Source organism: Megalobrama amblycephala, linkage group LG18, assembly GCF_018812025.1.
Source record: "Megalobrama amblycephala isolate DHTTF-2021 linkage group LG18, ASM1881202v1, whole genome shotgun sequence".
Lineage (NCBI taxonomy): Eukaryota > Metazoa > Chordata > Actinopteri > Cypriniformes > Xenocyprididae > Megalobrama > Megalobrama amblycephala.
In genome coordinates, this window is record NC_063061.1 from 37,092,167 (window position 1) to 37,108,893 (window position 16,727).

At 35.2% G+C, this 16,727-nt stretch overlaps 1 protein-coding gene across 2 annotated transcripts in view; it reads left to right on the plus strand.

Moving 5' to 3' along the window:
• The window catches only part of loxhd1a (lipoxygenase homology PLAT domains 1a), a 49,991-nt gene that overhangs the window by 22,057 nt on the left and 11,207 nt on the right, over nucleotides 1–16,727 (plus strand). For both annotated transcript variants that reach the window (XM_048167093.1, XM_048167094.1), the window contains 19 exons: nucleotides 172–332; nucleotides 647–723; nucleotides 984–1,180; nucleotides 2,854–3,046; nucleotides 3,285–3,445; nucleotides 3,551–3,727; nucleotides 3,963–4,104; nucleotides 4,424–4,575; nucleotides 4,646–4,779; nucleotides 6,089–6,240; nucleotides 6,324–6,428; nucleotides 6,505–6,633; nucleotides 7,844–8,008; nucleotides 10,757–10,938; nucleotides 11,316–11,432; nucleotides 15,324–15,486; nucleotides 15,614–15,765; nucleotides 16,057–16,266; nucleotides 16,374–16,497. In XM_048167093.1, the coding sequence (XP_048023050.1) occupies nucleotides 172–332; nucleotides 647–723; nucleotides 984–1,180; nucleotides 2,854–3,046; nucleotides 3,285–3,445; nucleotides 3,551–3,727; nucleotides 3,963–4,104; nucleotides 4,424–4,575; nucleotides 4,646–4,779; nucleotides 6,089–6,240; nucleotides 6,324–6,428; nucleotides 6,505–6,633; nucleotides 7,844–8,008; nucleotides 10,757–10,938; nucleotides 11,316–11,432; nucleotides 15,324–15,486; nucleotides 15,614–15,765; nucleotides 16,057–16,266; nucleotides 16,374–16,497 (2,893 nt within the window). The remainder of the gene's footprint in view (nucleotides 1–171; nucleotides 333–646; nucleotides 724–983; nucleotides 1,181–2,853; nucleotides 3,047–3,284; nucleotides 3,446–3,550; nucleotides 3,728–3,962; nucleotides 4,105–4,423; nucleotides 4,576–4,645; nucleotides 4,780–6,088; nucleotides 6,241–6,323; nucleotides 6,429–6,504; nucleotides 6,634–7,843; nucleotides 8,009–10,756; nucleotides 10,939–11,315; nucleotides 11,433–15,323; nucleotides 15,487–15,613; nucleotides 15,766–16,056; nucleotides 16,267–16,373; nucleotides 16,498–16,727) is intronic.

The window sequence follows — 16,727 nt, forward strand, 5'->3', positions numbered from 1 at the left end:
ACATAGAAAACAGCTATTATAAATTCTAATAATATGCCATAATTTTTGATCAGATAAATGCAGACTTAAATTTAACATTGAAAATGTATATATAGCATTATTAATTCTGTCTCATTTTGAAAATGAAATCTAAAGATAAACTTATTGCATTGTCTTTTACTCTTTTCTCAGGCTGATGAGTTCCTGGTAGAAGCGGTTACACTGGGACAGATCAGGAGGGTTCGGATTGGTCATGATGGACGAGGCGGAGGCTGTGGTTGGTTCCTGGATAAGGTGATGATAAGAGAGGAGGGGCAGCCTGAGGCATCATCCATCGAGTTCCCATGTTTCAGGCAAGACAATCTGACAAACACCATGTATAATATGTCTATTAGCTGTGGGAAAGCATATTCCAAGCTTACGTAGCAGTATAAGTACGTACCCATATGTGCGTGTGTCTGGCCGGGTAAAGAACACGGGAGAGTGCTGTTGAAGCCAATTATGTAGTTGAGAAAACAGACTCTGGTTACTAATAGATACTAAAGAGTGCAGAGGAAACCCTACCTACTCCAACGAGAGAGTTTTGTTACACACGCCTATAACACACATATACACACTCATCCCACATGCTCACTGACTGTATCTCTCTCTCTCTCTGTCATCTCAGGTGGTTGGATCGGAACGAAGACGACGGACAGATTGTGAGAGAGTTAGTCGCTACTGATGATGGTCAACGTTTGTTCAGTGAGTGCACACACATAATAATCACATAAAAAACTGTTGAATATGTGCAATAATGAAAAAAAAGTGCAAATAGGTTACACACATCCCTCCTCAACAAGCTGCACGATTTAATGCATCATTCATCTCTGTAGCACAAACAGGGCTTACTCAAATCACTAGTATGAGCAACATGAGTAGTGATGCATAACTACATAAAAATAAGCAAGATACAATACAATTCGACATAGAACAAACTGAAATAGTTTGTGTGTTTCTTCCAGCTGTTGGCTATCACATTGCGATAAAGACAGGCAGTATTAATGGTGCCAGCTCAGATTCAAAGGTGTTCGTAAAGCTGTACGGAGAGAAAGGCGACACCAACAAGATGCTGCTGGTCGTCTCCGATAACGACCTGGGGAACTATTTTGAGACGGGACAGACGGACATCTTCACAATAGAGACCTTTGACATTGGCAAGGTATGCTACCTGATCAGGTTAGTCCTATTCACTCAGTCTGAAGTTAAAATTCTACTCTATTCTATTGTTCTGTATATTCATTCTATATCTGTTATTTACATTTGTTCTTTTGTGTGCTGTTGTTCAAATTCTCTTAAACTCATTCTATTCTGTTCTATTCTATTCTATCCTATCTAATGTTTGTTTATTCTATTTCTGTTGTTTACATTTGTTCTATTGTGTTCTGTTATTCAAATTCTCTTAAACTCATTCTATTCTATTCTATCTAATGTTTGTTTATTCTATTTTTGTTGTTTACATTTGTTCTATTGTTCTGTTCTGTTCAAATTCTCTTAAACTCATTCTATTCTATTCTATCTAATGTTTGTTTATTCTATTTCTGTTGTTTACATTTGTTCTATTGTGTTCTGTTATTCAAATTCTCTTAAACTCATTCTATTCTATTCAATCTAATATTTGTTTATTCTATTTTTGTTGTTTACATTTGTTCTATTGTTCTGTTCTGTTCAAATTCTCTTAAACTCATTCTATTCTATTCTATTCTATTCTATCTAATGTTTGTTTATTCTATTTCTGTTGTTTACATTTGTTCTATTGTGTTCTGTTTTGTTGTTCAAATTCTCTTAAACTCATTCTATTCTATTCTATTCTATTCAATATAATGTTTGTTTATTCTATTTTTGTTGTTTACATTTGTTCTATTGTTCTGTTCTGTTCAAATTCTCTTAAACTCATTCTATTCTATTCTATTTTATCTAATGTTTGTTTATTCTATTTCTGTTGTTTACATTTGTTCTATTGTGTTCTGTTTTGTTGTTCAAATTCTCTTAAACTCATTCTATTCTATTCTATTTTATCTAATGTTTGTTTATTCTATTTCTGTTGTTTACATTTGTTCTATTGTGTTCTGTTTTGTTGTTCAAATTCTCTTAAACTCATTCTATTCTATTCTATTCAATCTAATGTTTGTTTATTCTATTTTTGTTTTTTACATTTGTTCTATTGTGTTCTGTTCTGTTCAAATTCTCTTAAACTCATTCTATTCTATTCTATTCTATTTAATGTTCATTTATTCTATATGTTGTTTTCATTTGTTCTATTGTGTTCTGTTGTTCAAATTCTCTTAAACTCATTCTGTTCTATTCTATTCTATTCTGTCTAATGTTCAAATATGTTCTATTTTGCTCTGTTGTTGACATTTGCTGTTCTGTTGTTCAAATGTATTCTATTCTATTCTATCTCATGTTCATATTTATTCTATTTATGTTGTTTACATTTGTTTTATTGTGTTCTGTTCAAATTCTCTTGAACTCATTCTATTCTATTCTATTCTATTCTATTCTATTCTATATAATGTTCAAATGTGTTCTATTTTGCTCTGTTGTTTACATTTGCTATATTGTTGTTCAAATTCATTCTATTCTATTCTATTCTATTCTATTCTATTCATTCGGATAGGTAAATACTAACTATGCAACTAACTATCCATAAAGAAATTGTGTTAAGTGTGAGGATGTGTCTCCTCATATTATGAAATATCATGGATAAAATACATAACAAATAATTTCATCCATTCATACATAACAGCACACTTTGTATTCATATAATAAAATGAATCTGCTGAATTGTGTATTTATCGTGACTGCCCTCCGCTCTGTGGGAGGGTCCTGTAGATAAACAGGTTGCTGATTGGCCACACTAATGAGGGCCTGCGAGCTGGTTGGTTTCTGGACAGCGTTCTGATCTGGGTGCCGGTGCATGGGCTGCAGTACATGTTCCCGAGTCACCGCTGGCTCTGTAAGGATGAGGCTGATGGGAAAGTAGAGGTGGAAATCTACCCAAGTGAGACACTGGAGATAGAGAAATGTAAGTATTTAATTTGCATTTATACATTTTACAAATGCTTTTACCCCCCTAAAGCGTTATATACATTTCTATTAGTTCTTGCACTCAATGGGAATCAAACCCATGACATAGGCGTTGCAGGTACTATGCTATTTCAATATATGCACTCAAAATTTGTTTGACTGTTAATAGTGAAATTAATGCTCAGATCAGCTACTGTGAATTAAAAATGATTAATCAGTGTTTTTCTAATCGGCAGTGATCAATTATGAGGTTACCGTAGTGACAGGAGACGTGTGGGTCGGAGGGACAAATGCAAATGTCTTCCTGCAGATTTATGGTGAGGAAGGAAAAACTGAACTAATACAGCTCAAGAGCCGATCAAACAACTTTGAGAGAGGAACCACTGAGATCTTCAGGGTGAGTTAATGGAGTTTTACATGAAAATCTTACTGTATATTTTAAAAGCTAAATGAATCTGATTGGTTGTGTCTGAATAGAATGCTCTCTCATTGGTTGATTAAGATTGAGGCCCTAGATGTGGGGCGGGTCTATAAGATCCGGATCGGCCATGACGGCTCGGGAGTAGGAGCTGGATGGTTCCTGGAGAAAGTGGACGTTAAACGGCTGGTCATGGCAATGGTGAAACCAGAGAAGAAAGAGGAGGACAAGAAAGACAAGAAGAAGAAAAAGAAGAAAAAGGTCAGTTTGGGGAAAATCAAATTTGACAGGTGACCATTAGCTCTTTGCTTGTGTATTTTTTTTAATGAGACCTTAATTTAGACTCAAATTAAGTCTAAAGTAACTTTAGTCCAGTCTAACAACTAATTGTTTAATATTGTGAGGGACCAAATACAAAATTTTGAGAATCAGCTATTGAAAAACTAATATTGATCGACCAATAATCTGAATATTTACTTTTTACAATCATGTGTAGGAGGAAGAAGAGGAATCTCCAGGTGAATTGAAGGAGGTCGTTCGAAGTTATAGTTTCCCATGTGGCCGATGGCTCGCTCGTGGTGAAGAGGATGGAGAGATACTCGTAGAGCTGTGTGCTGAGGATTACGAAGATCTAGAGGGTAAAGAGAGCGATTCAATGCTTCAAAAGTCATTTTTATATATTATTTATTTTTTGTTTTTAATACATTTTAAATAAATATGTTTTAATGAAATAAAATGTTTATTTAAAATGTATAAATTAATTAAGACTCTTTGAAAAATGAAGTGATATGCAGTGTGTATTATTATGAGAAAATTAAAGTGTTTTTTGACCTTGGATGCATGTGACCCTGTTGTAGGAGACCTCTAAATCAAAAGTAGGAACCTTTAAAATAGATCCACTTTAAAATTCAACAGAAGTGCATTTTGAGAAGGCTTTTGTGTGTTCATGTGTTTTAGAGAACTCATATGAAGTCCATGTGTTCACTGGGAATATGCTGGGGGCTGGAACCGATGCAGGTGTTTACATCAACATCTATGGAGAAATGGGCGACACGGGCGAGAGAAAACTACGCAAGTCAAACCACCTTAACAAGTTTGAGCGTGGACAGGTGAGTGGAACACAACCCCCCACAAATTCAAACTGTAAACAGAATGCATCTGAATGTGGATCATTTTCAGGAGGACATATTCACGGTCACGGGGATGGATCTGGGGCAGCTGAAGAAACTGCGGATTCGTCATGACAACAAGCAGGCAAATGCTTCGTGGTACTTGGACCGCGTTGAGATCTTTGATACAAAAGATGAAACCATGTAAGTGTCATGCACATACCTCAAAACACAATGTATTTCTCAGTTACGCTTCATTTAAGTATCAACTTGGTCTCAGATGTTTCTTGTACAATGCCTTAGGAGAAATGAAAACTTCCTAGTTAAACATTAAAACACACTAGTGTGATAAACAGTGCAGTTTTTTTTCATATTTTATTGAATATTGACAAAATTATCCACAAATACTGCTTTTTCACTCAATAATTGAGTTGCATAAGTTTAGATCAATGAGGCCTACGATCACTCGATTCCAAAAAGAAATACAAAACTTGAACTAATTGAAAGAAAAAAGTTAACAAAAAGGTTGAATTGAATATTTGGTGATAATATCATAACGAGAGATTTATAAGCAAATTTTTTGTAGGCCATTCATTTTTGACCGGGAACACCACAAGTGTAACAAGGTGAGAAAAAATCCCAAAGAAGTAGAAAAAATATCCTCAAAATTTTGGGAAGTAGATATACCCTGTGTGAGCAAAGTCAGTAAGCTTTAGTCCAATGTGATAACATTAACATTTTCAGGAAAAAGAAAATCCTCTCTACGTCAAAATGACCCGAACACAACATAAGCTTGTTTCCGCCACTGAATAAAAAATAAAAAAATGTAATTGCGACTTTTTGTCTCACAATTCTGACTCACAATTAATAAACTCACAATTGCATGATATAAAGTCGCAGTTACATGTTACAAAGTCAGAAATGTGAGATGTGAACTCACAATTCTGACTTTTTTCTCAGAATTGCATGATATAAGTTTGCAATTGAAAGTTCTAAAGTCAGAATTGCATGATTTAAAGTTGCAATTGCATGTTATAAAGTCAGAAATGTGAGATATGAAAAAGTTTGTCTTTTTTCCGCAGAATTGGACTTTATAACTTGCAATTGCAAGTTTATACCTCACATTTGTGCGAAAAGAACTCGTAATTGTGAGATAAAAAGTCACAATTACCTTTTATTTTTATTCAGTGGTGGAAAAAAGCTTCCATACTTGGCAACTACTATAAATAAAATAAAATGTTAATAAAATTGTAATACATTTTATTTTATTCTAGTTAATGTTTATTTTATTTCCAGTAATGATTTTGTTTTTTATGGTTTTAGTTTTAGTGTTAGTTTTAGTTAACTCTGTTACTGAGGTCTTTTTTTCTCAAATGCAAAATCTGATACTTAAGTCAGTTTTCTTAATCGAATCTCATTACTGTTCATGGAGAAACATTTGAGACATTAAATAGATCTCATTTGCAATTTCTCTTTCCTGTGGGCAGTATTGACCATGTGTGTGTGCGTTCAGGTATTTTTTTCCATGTCAGCGCTGGTTGGCAGTTGACGAAGACGACGGGCAGCTGTGCCGTGAGTTAGTGCCTGTGGATGAGGCTTTCATGAAGAGGGATGAAGATGAAGAAGAGGAGTCATCGCCTGCTCAACTTGGACTAGAGCAAAAAGGTTTTGAATGATATGCAAGCATTCTGCTTTAACCTATTAGCATTTGTTCAGCGCATTGATAATGTGTGTGTGTGTGTGTGCAGCCATGTCAACCACATTCACAATGAGAGTAAAAACAGGGGAGAAGAAGAACGCCGGGACAGATGCAAACGTTTTCGCTGTTCTTTACGGAAGCAAAGACGACACAGGTAACCATTGCATTTCAGTAGTACTATTAGTCCTATTAGCTCTTCATCTACAAAAAAATGTTTGTGTTTGTGTCAGGTATCATTAATCTAAAGGCTTCTAAGAACCATAAGAACAAGTTTGAGTTGGGAATGATCGATGAGTTCACCATTGAGGCTGTGGACATCGGAAAACTCAAGAGAATCCGCATTGGACACGACAACGCAGGTGCACACACTCACATCAAATATCACTCTATTAATGTTTACGTTATTGAAAACATTTTTACAAATACACTGAATCTACATTCTGAGGATCGGTTGAGTTAAAATCTAGGCACTGATGAGTGACGTGTGTGCGTGTGCTCGTTTGTGTGTTTACACTGTAACGAATCGCTGTTCTTTTTACAGCAAAAAACAAAAGTAACGTACAACCATTCCTAATTTACGAACTTATTGTGTTGTTTAGAACAGTGATGTTATTTACAGACTAAAGACAGGCTATAAACTATTTTTACTATTTTAAGATGTTTCTGCAAGAAAGGTTCATTTCAAAGTATACACTAATGTGTAATTGCCCTGAAAATGCTTCATTATGAAGTAAAAATCATTTATTGAGCATCATAAAACACAGCTATTTAAAAGTTTGTGGTCAGTAATATTTTTTGTAATAAATTAATACTTTTATTCAGCAAGGACACATTAGATTTATCAAAAGTAAGAGTAAAGACATTTATAATGTTACAAAAGATTCTATTTCAGTTTATGTTCATATTCTATTCATCAGAGAATACTGAAAAAAAAATCCACAAAAATATGAAGCAGCATTTTCAACACTTATAATAATAATAATATAAAATCATTCAGCATATTAGAATGATTTCTGAAGGATCATGTGACACTGAAGACTGGAGTAATGATGCTGAAAATTCAGCTTTGATCACAGGAATAAATTACATATTCAGATATTTCAAACTTTAATAATATTTCACAATATTACTGTTTCCACTGTATTTTTATTTCAAATTAAATGCAGCCTTTGTGAACATATTAGACTTTCCAAAACAATAAAGAAACCTAATTTTTGAACGGTAGTGTAAAATGACATAAATGTGTTTCCTTTTATTGTAAAATATGTCTAAAGGGAAACCATTTGGCAAAAATGAACTTTTGTGCATGCATAATGAGTTCATTAAGGTTTATGCATGCATAACGACAATTAAGGTTTCATTTTTTTGTATTAAATTGTCGCTTCATTTGTGATAATTTAATATCAGTGGCTCTCTTCTGAATCTTCAGTAAGGCAGCATTGGTGTAAATCCTACAGACAATTACTTACAGTGTACATGTGTGTATGTGGATGTGTGCATGTGTCTCTATGGATGTATATGTGTTTGTTTTGTGTATGTGTGTGTCGGGGGGTTGTCCTGTATTCTCAGGTGGTTTTTCAGGCTGGTTTCTGGACTGGGTGGAGATCGATGCTCCGTCTCTCGGTCAGCTGTTGCGGTTTCCATGTGGCCGCTGGTTGGATAAAGGAGAAGATGATGGTGCCATTGTCAGAGACCTGTACCCTAATGAACTGCAGACAGTACTATACACTCCCTGTATGACACACACCTACACACGATTATACAGATATACCTTACAGATGTTAGAGTTTATACAAAGCTAATTATAATGATTACAGATCATAGACTGTAAAAAAATATGGACAATGCACATACACTCTCTTCCATTGTAGAGAAGTAAAGTCGCCAATGTCCCAATATGGCGCTGACATTGACCAGATTCTCCACAGTAGTGAGCATAAATTGGAGCCGCGCAGTATCAAAGCCCCGCCCACACTCCCGCAGAATCGTTTAGTACAGTTTATTGAAGAACAACTCATTATGTCGGTTATGGAAATGTAGAAATTAAAGTTAAAGTTCCAGTCTCCTCCTAAAAAACCTGAAAAAAACTCACTTGGTGCTTCAGTGACTACTTTGCTCAGAGAAGCTGTCAATCACAGCTGTCAATCATGAAATCACACCCCCATCAGCATGATAAAATCTACATAAAATGACTGAAACCATTATTGGAAAAAAATTTTTGAAGTGTAATTTAAAGTTTAGTTTGTCTCACATTCCATTAAATCACATGGAGAGGGCGGGATTTATGAGCCACCTGGGGGCGACCAAAACGCTCTTGCTTCACTTTTCAGGACTCGTGCGGTACGCTTGTTACAGATTAATACTAAATCTTATTTATATTAATCATTTTCATTTTATCTTTGAGGAACAAATAAGTGTTTATCTAAATGGAGACATTTCAATTACTTTTTTTGCTCAAGCGGAAGTTGCGACTGTGGCATAATAAAAGTCCCGCTGCTCTCGAGACGTGTGTCGCTCTCGTCTCTCATTAGCAATCGCTCCAGCGGCCTCGTTTCTGCTCCCACAACACTCGGCTGTGCTCTGTTTCATACTACAGTAACGTTAATAATCTTATGCATGAACATGATTTCTGCCTGATTCCTGTCGGATTGGGGTTGTGAGGTGAAGATACCTCCCATGATTCTGCGCTCAATCTCGGTGTCATCAAGCTCTGAATAGGTGACCTCTAGTGGTGAAAAGTTACATATTTTGCCTTTAAACTGATTTTATTTCACTTACATGCGCAGGTAACATTTAAAACAGTTTTTAAATCTGTTTTAAATGTTACGTATCTATTAAAGATTTTTTTTTATCTAATATTTATATTTTATTTTAGGTTTATTTTAATTAACTAAATCGATTTGTAATAGTTTTAGTCTTAGTTAACGATAACTATAAGTCTAAACACAATTTGTTAAAAGTGATTAAAACCCTTATTTTGTATGTTTTGGGGAGATTGTATCTCTAGAAGGAGATTTTAAAAATTAGCTAACTTCTGAGGACATTTCATTCTTGCAGTTTTGTCCCCAAAAGTTTAATTAGGTCATACAAACCCGATTCCAAAAAAGTTGGGACACTGTACAAACTGTGAATAAAAACAGAATGCAATGATGTGGAAGTTTCAAATTTCAATATTTTATTCAGAATACAACATAGATGACATATCAAATGTTTAAACTGAGAAAATGTATCATTTTAAGGGAAAAATAAGTTGATTTTAAATTTCATGGCATCAACACATCTCAAAAAAGTTGGGACAAGGCCATGTTTACCACTGTGTGGCATCCCCTCTTCTTTTTATAACAGTCTGCAAACGTCTGGGGACTGAGGAGACAAGTTGCTCAAGTTTAGGAATAGGAATGTTGTCCCATTCTTGTCTAATACAGGCTTCTAGTTGCTCAACTGTCTTAGGTCTTCTTTGTCGCATCTTCATCTTTATGAAGCACCAAATGTTTTCTATGGGTGAAAGATCTGGACTGCAGGCCGGCCATTTCAGTACCCGGATCCTCCTTCTACGCAGCCATGATGTTGTAATTGATGCAGTATGTGGTCTGGCATTGTCATGTTGGAAAATGCAAGGTCTTCCCTGAAAGAGACGACGTCTGGATGGGAGCATATGTTGTTCTAGAACTTGGATATACCTTTCAGCATTGATGGTGCCTTTCCAGATGTGTAAGCTGCCCATGCCACACGCACTCATGCAACCCCATACCATCAGAGATGCAGGCTTCTGAACTGAGCGCTGATAACAACTTGGGTTGTCCTTGTCCTCTTTAGTCCGGATGACATGACGTCCCAGTTTTCCAAAAAGAACTTCAAATTTTGATTCGTCTGACCACAGAACAGTTTTCCACTTTGCCACAGTCCATTTTAAATGAGCCTTGGCTGAGAGAAAATGCCTGCGCTTCTGGATCATGTTTAGATATGGCTTCTTTTTTGACCTATAGAGTTTTAGCCGGCAACGGGCATCCTCTGCCCATCTTGACTTCTGAGAGACACTGCCACTCTGAGGTTTTTTTTATACCCAATCATGTTGCCAATTGACCTAATAAGTTGCAAATTGGTCCTCCAGCTGTTCCTTATATGTACATTTAACTTTTCTGGCCTCTTATTGCTACCTGTCTCAACTTTTTTGGAATGTGTAGCTCTCATGAAATCCAAAATGAGCCAATATTTGGCATTACATTTCAAAATGTCTCACTTTCAACATTTGATATGTTATCTATATTCTATTGTGAATAAAATATAAGTTTATGAGATTTGTAAATTATTGCATTCCTTTTTTATTCACAATTTGTACAGTGTCCCAACTTTTTTGGAATCGTGTTTCTACAAAAACTACATTTGCATGCTTCATAAATACAGATGGATGCAAATTTGTGCCAAAACATAGTCATAGACAGAACGTTTGTGATTTATGTGCATTCCTCTTTTGTGTTGCAGTTGTTCCCTATGAAATTAAAATCTTCACCAGTGATATATTTGCTGCGGGAACAGACGCAGACGTCTTCATCATTCTGTATGGGCAGAATGGAGTGTGTACATCTCAGAAATCTCTCTGCGTCAACAAGAGAGAGAGGAGGATGTATTTTGAACGGGGGGCGGAGGACATGTTCATTGTAGAGGTATTTGAGGAGACTGTCTGAAGTCATTTATGTGCTGGTCATCATCAGTATATGTTGTGTTTTGAAAGCTAGTGTGCTTGAAAAACAGTGCAATTTGTCCTGCTTCAGTTTTATCATCATTTTTTTCTCGGCATTAAAATAGCCACAGAAGCTGGCATGGCATTAAAAAAACAAACAGACAAACCTGTTTTATTTGCTAAGTTTTACTGGTGAAGTTTTTGTTGCTGAACCAACTCCAGACCAGTACAAACTGGCATAAACCAACCTGGATGAAATTCACCTTGGTCTTTTCATCTTAACGTTTTACTTTTCTATTAATAATTCAAAGACGGGCTTACACTGACAACAATGATGATGATGATTCTGGGCTTCTGCAGTTGGAGGACATTGGAGATATCATTGAGAAAATCCGTATCGGTCACGATAATCGTGGGGTGAATCCTGGCTGGCATTTAGATCGTGTGGAAATTCGCAGACTGCTCCGGAAAGGGAAGGTATTGAGCCTTTTTTCCCCCCATACTTTATCTGGTTATGTGTACAAATCTGTATCTACTGTACAGGTAAATGTGACCGACTTCTTGAAATGCAGCTGGTTTTGTCTAATCTCAAGCTTTAAATCCAAAAACAACATATCCTGCCAATTTCAGCCCAGACAACAGCAAACTGTGGTTGAGCCTTTCACATGTTGGTCAGACGTTCCCTTCCTGCCTAAGTAGACGTTTTGGACAGACTAAACTACAGTGTGGAGCAGATACTGTACATTGGTCTTATTTCTGGCAACGTGAAACTAGGTTGAGTCTAGAATGTTCTCGTCTGGCTGTGGAAAACCTTCTTTTCCTCTCCACTGTCTGTCGTACACCCATTTCATTGACCCACTTCTGCTCTCTGTTGCCTTGTGTATAATTAGTTCCAGTGACTAATCTTCTCTGACCTGTATCTTCACTCCAGCGCTATCTGTGTACAGTAGAAGAGTGAAACGCTGTAGTGCCGTCAAGCACATCACACCAGTGTGAAACTCACCTGATATCAATACACACATCCACCAGCAGAAACTGTGCATTTACACAACTGTTCAAAAGTTCATCAATAATGCATTCAATTGATCAAAAGTGATAGTAAAGACATTTATAATGATTTATATTTCAAATAAATGCTGCTCTTTTGAACGTTCTGTTCAAAGAATCTTGAAATAAAATTATCATGGTTTCCATAAAAAGCAGCACAACTGATTTCAACATTGATAATAATCAGAAATGTTTTTTGAGAAGCAAATCAGCATATTAGAGTGGTTTCTGAAGCATCATGTGACACTTAAGACTGGAGTAATGATGCTGAAAACTTAAAATTACATTTTAAAATATATTCAAATAGTAAACATAAGGTTTATGCATGCTTAATGACAAATTAAGGATTATTTATTTATTCTTTCCTTGACATTACCTGTCTGATGGATTTGGATATTTAAACTAGCCTCTTTTATCCCATTGTCTGACCAAACTGGTCAAAGTAGTACTAAACATGCAGCCCCAAACTCATGCCATTGGTTGAGTCCGATAACAGCCACTCAAACAAAACAACAACAACAGAGCAATGTTGTAAAAGTCAGATATTATAAATTCAGAATTGTGAGTATAGTCAGAATTGTGAGTTATAAAGTCAGAATTGTAAGATATAAAGTCAGAATTGTGAGATATAAAGTCAGAATTGTAAGATATAAAGTCAGAATTGTGAGTCAGAATTTCATTTGATAAAGTCAGAATTTCATGTTATAAAGTCAGAATTGTGAGATATAAAGTCAGAATTTCATGTTATAAAGTCAGAATTGTGAGATATAAAGTCAGAATTTCATTTTATAAAGTCAGGATTTCGTGTTTTAAAGTCAGAATTGTGAGTTTTAAAGTCAGAATTGTGAGTTATAAATTGAGAATTGCATGTTATAAAGTCAGAATTGTGAGATATAAAGTCAGAATTTCATGTTATAAAGTCAGAATTGTGAGTTATAAAGTCAGAATTGCGAGATATAAAGTCAGAATTGCGTGATATAAAGTCAGAATTGTGAGTTATAAAGTCAGAATTTCATGTTATAAAGTCAGAATTGTGAGTTATAAAGTCAGAATTGCGAGATATAAAGTCAGAATTGCGTGATATAAAGTCAGAATTGCGAGATATAAATTCAGAATTTCATGTTATAAAGTCAGAATTGCGAGATATAAAGTCAGAATTGTGAGATATAAAGTCAGAATTTCATGGTATAAAGTCCGAATTGTGAGTTATAAAGTCAGAATTGCGAGATGTAAAGTCAGAATTTCATGTTATAAATTCAGAATTGTGAGTTATAAAGTCAGAATTGTAAGATATAAAGTCAGAATTGTGAGTCAGAATTTCATTTGATAAAGTCAGAATTTCATGTTATAAAGTCAGAATTGTGAGATATAAAGTCAGAATTTCATGTTATAAAGTCAGAATTGTGAGATATAAAGTCAGAATTTCATTTTATAAAGTCAGGATTTCGTGTTATAAAGTCAGAATTGTGAGTTTTAAAGTCAGAATTGTGAGTTTTAAAGTCAGAATTGTGAGTTATAAATTGAGAATTGCATGTTATAAAGTCAGAATTGTGAGATATAAAGTCAGAATTTCATGTTATAAAGTCAGAATTGTGAGTTATAAAGTCAGAATTGCGAGATATAAAGTCAGAATTGCGTGATATAAAGTCAGAATTGTGAGTTATAAAGTCAGAATTTCATGTTATAAAGTCAGAATTGTGAGTTATAAAGTCAGAATTGCGTGATATAAAGTCAGAATTGCGAGATATAAATTCAGAATTTCGTGTTATAAAGTCAGAATTGCGAGATATAAAGTCAGAATTGTGAGATATAAAGTCAGAATTTCATGGTATAAAGTCCGAATTGTGAGTTATAAAGTCAGAATTGCGAGATGTAAAGTCAGAATTTCATGTTATAAATTCAGAATTGTGAGTTATAAAGTCAGAATTGCGAGATATAAAGTCAGAATTGTGAGTTATAAAGTCAGAATTGTGAGTTATAAAGTCAGAATTGCGAGATATAAAGTCAGAATTTCATGTTATAAAGTCAGAATTGTGAGTTATAAAGTCAGAATTGTGAGATATAAAGTCAGAATTTCATGTTATAAAGTCAGAATTGTGAGTTATAAAGTCAGAATTGCGTGATATAAAGTCAGAATTGTGAGTTATAAAGTCAGAATTGCGAGATGTAAAGTCAGAATTTCATGTTATAAAGTCAGAATTGTGAGTTATAAAGTCAGAATTGCGAGATGTAAAGTCAGAATTTCATGTTATAAATTCAGAATTGTGAGTTATAAAGTCAGAATTGTGAGATATAAAGTCAGAATTGCGTGATATAAAGTCAGAATTGTGAGTTATAAAGTCAGAATTGCGAGATATAAAGTCAGAATTTCATGTTATAAAGTCAGAATTGTGAGTTATAAAGTCAGAATTGCGAGATATAAAGTCAGAATTTCATGTTATAAAGTCAGAATTGTGAGTTATAAAGTCAGAATTGCGAGATGTAAAGTCAGAATTTCATGTTATAAATTCAGAATTGTGAGATATAAAGTCAGAATTGTGAGTTATAAAGTCAGAATTGCGAGATATAAAGTCAGAATTGTGAGATGTAAAGTCAGAATTTCATGTTATAAATTCAGAATTGTGAGTTATAAAGTCAGAATTGCGAGATATAAAGTCAGAATTGTGAGATGTAAAGTCAGAATTGTGAATTATAAAGTCAGAATTGTGAGTTATAAAGTCAGAATTGTGAGTTATAAAGTCAGAATTTCATGTTATAAAGTCAGAATTGTGAGTTATAAAGTCAGAATTGCGAGATATAAAGTCAGAATTGCGTGATATAAAGTCAGAATTGTGAGATATAAAGTCAGAATTACGAGATATAAAGTCAGAATTTCATGTTATAAAGTCAGAATTTCATGTTATAAAGTCTAACTGAGTCAAAATTCTGACTTTATATCACGCAAATCGGACTTTATAACTCACAATTCTGACTTTTTTTCTCAGAGTTGTGAGATATAAACTTCCAATTCTGAGAAAAAAAGTCTTTTCCCCCTCAAAATTGGACTTTATTACACGCAATTGCTGTGTTTTAAACCTGCAATTGTGAGTTATAGTCAGATTTGTGAGATATAAACTTTTATATAGGCTTTTTTCTTGCAATTGCGAGTTTAAATCATGCAATTGTGACTTTATAACTCGCAATTATGTCTTTATATCAGAATTGTGAAATTAAAAGTTGCAATTACCTTTTTTTATTTTTATTTCATGGTTTTATTTCCATAGTATGCAGGGTTACTAATATTCAACATGCCAAGACTAGAAAATGTGTGTGTTCATGCAGGGCTCTGAGACGGCAATATTCCCATGTGAGGGATGGTTGGCTCGCTCGGAGGAGGACGGCGAGACGATTCGAGAGCTGGTGCCGTCTGACATCATCGTAGAGAAACTATCACGAGATGGCACCCTCAAAGTCATCGAGACAGAGGTGGACGACGCGCTGGAGAGTAAGTCACACTATACATGTTTTAATTCATGCATTCCCTGTAAATGAAACCCGCGATCTTAGCGTTGCTAGTGCCATGCTCTACTGTTTGAGCTACAGGAATGCTTTTGCATGTGTGTGTGTTGCAGTACACACATATACAGTGACAGTAACCACAGGAGATGTGTATGGAGCTGGCACTGATGCAAACGTGTTCATCACTCTCTATGGAGACATGGGCGACACAGGAGAACGCAAACTAAGCAAGTCTGAGAACAGCAACAAGTTTGAGAGAGGATCGGTGAGACACTCAAATACAGACGTATTTCTGTCTTTATGAGGATATGATCCTAATGCTTCTTAATTTTAGGTAAAATTTGGATCTTCATGAAGCTATTTCACATGTAGCCTCAAAGTGTATCATGTTTTATTATCCATGTGAGAACAGTAAAGTAACTCAAACACTTATGAACAAAGACACCGTTTAAAATTGCCATTCAAAAGTTTGGGGTCAGTAATATTTTCAGTAATGTTTTTAAATTTAAGTGCTGACCCCAAACTGCTGCTGACTATGACTGCTCTGATTGGTCAGGTGGATACGTTCACTTTGGAGGCAGTGGATCTGGGCCAGGTGTTCAAGATCCGTGTTCGCCATGACAACAGCATGCTGAGTGCTGATTGGTACCTGGACCAGGTGGAAGTACTGGACCAAGACACAGAGGAAGTGTTTCTCTTTTTGTGTGAGCGATGGCTCTCGAGAAAGAGGGAGGACAAACGGATCGACAGGGTGTTCTACGTTAAGGTCTGCCTGCATGTGTGCATGCGTGCGCCCGTGCATGCATGCGTTAACAATGTTGCTTTACAGACTAGTCCAGAGTGCATCTACATGTTCTGTGTGTGTGTATGTAGGGGTATGAGGGAGAGCGAGAGACCGCCTTCTGTCCAATTAAAAAAGTGACAAATCTCGACAGCAACATGAACAAGAAAAACAAGAAACGACATTCAGAGGAAGATGAAGAAGAGGAAGGATCACGTACGTACAACTTATAGAGTCCCACTCCAGAACATACAGTGGGCTTCAAAATTCTGAGACCACCAGTTAAAATTGTTCTATTTTTATCTACAATTTTCATTACGAATTACATAACAACTTGAGTGAAATGAATTTGAGAATTGTATATTTGATTTTTTTGAACAGAGCAGAATCTTAGATATAAAATCTTAATTTTTTTTAGCTTTCAAAATGTTAAAATATTCTATTAT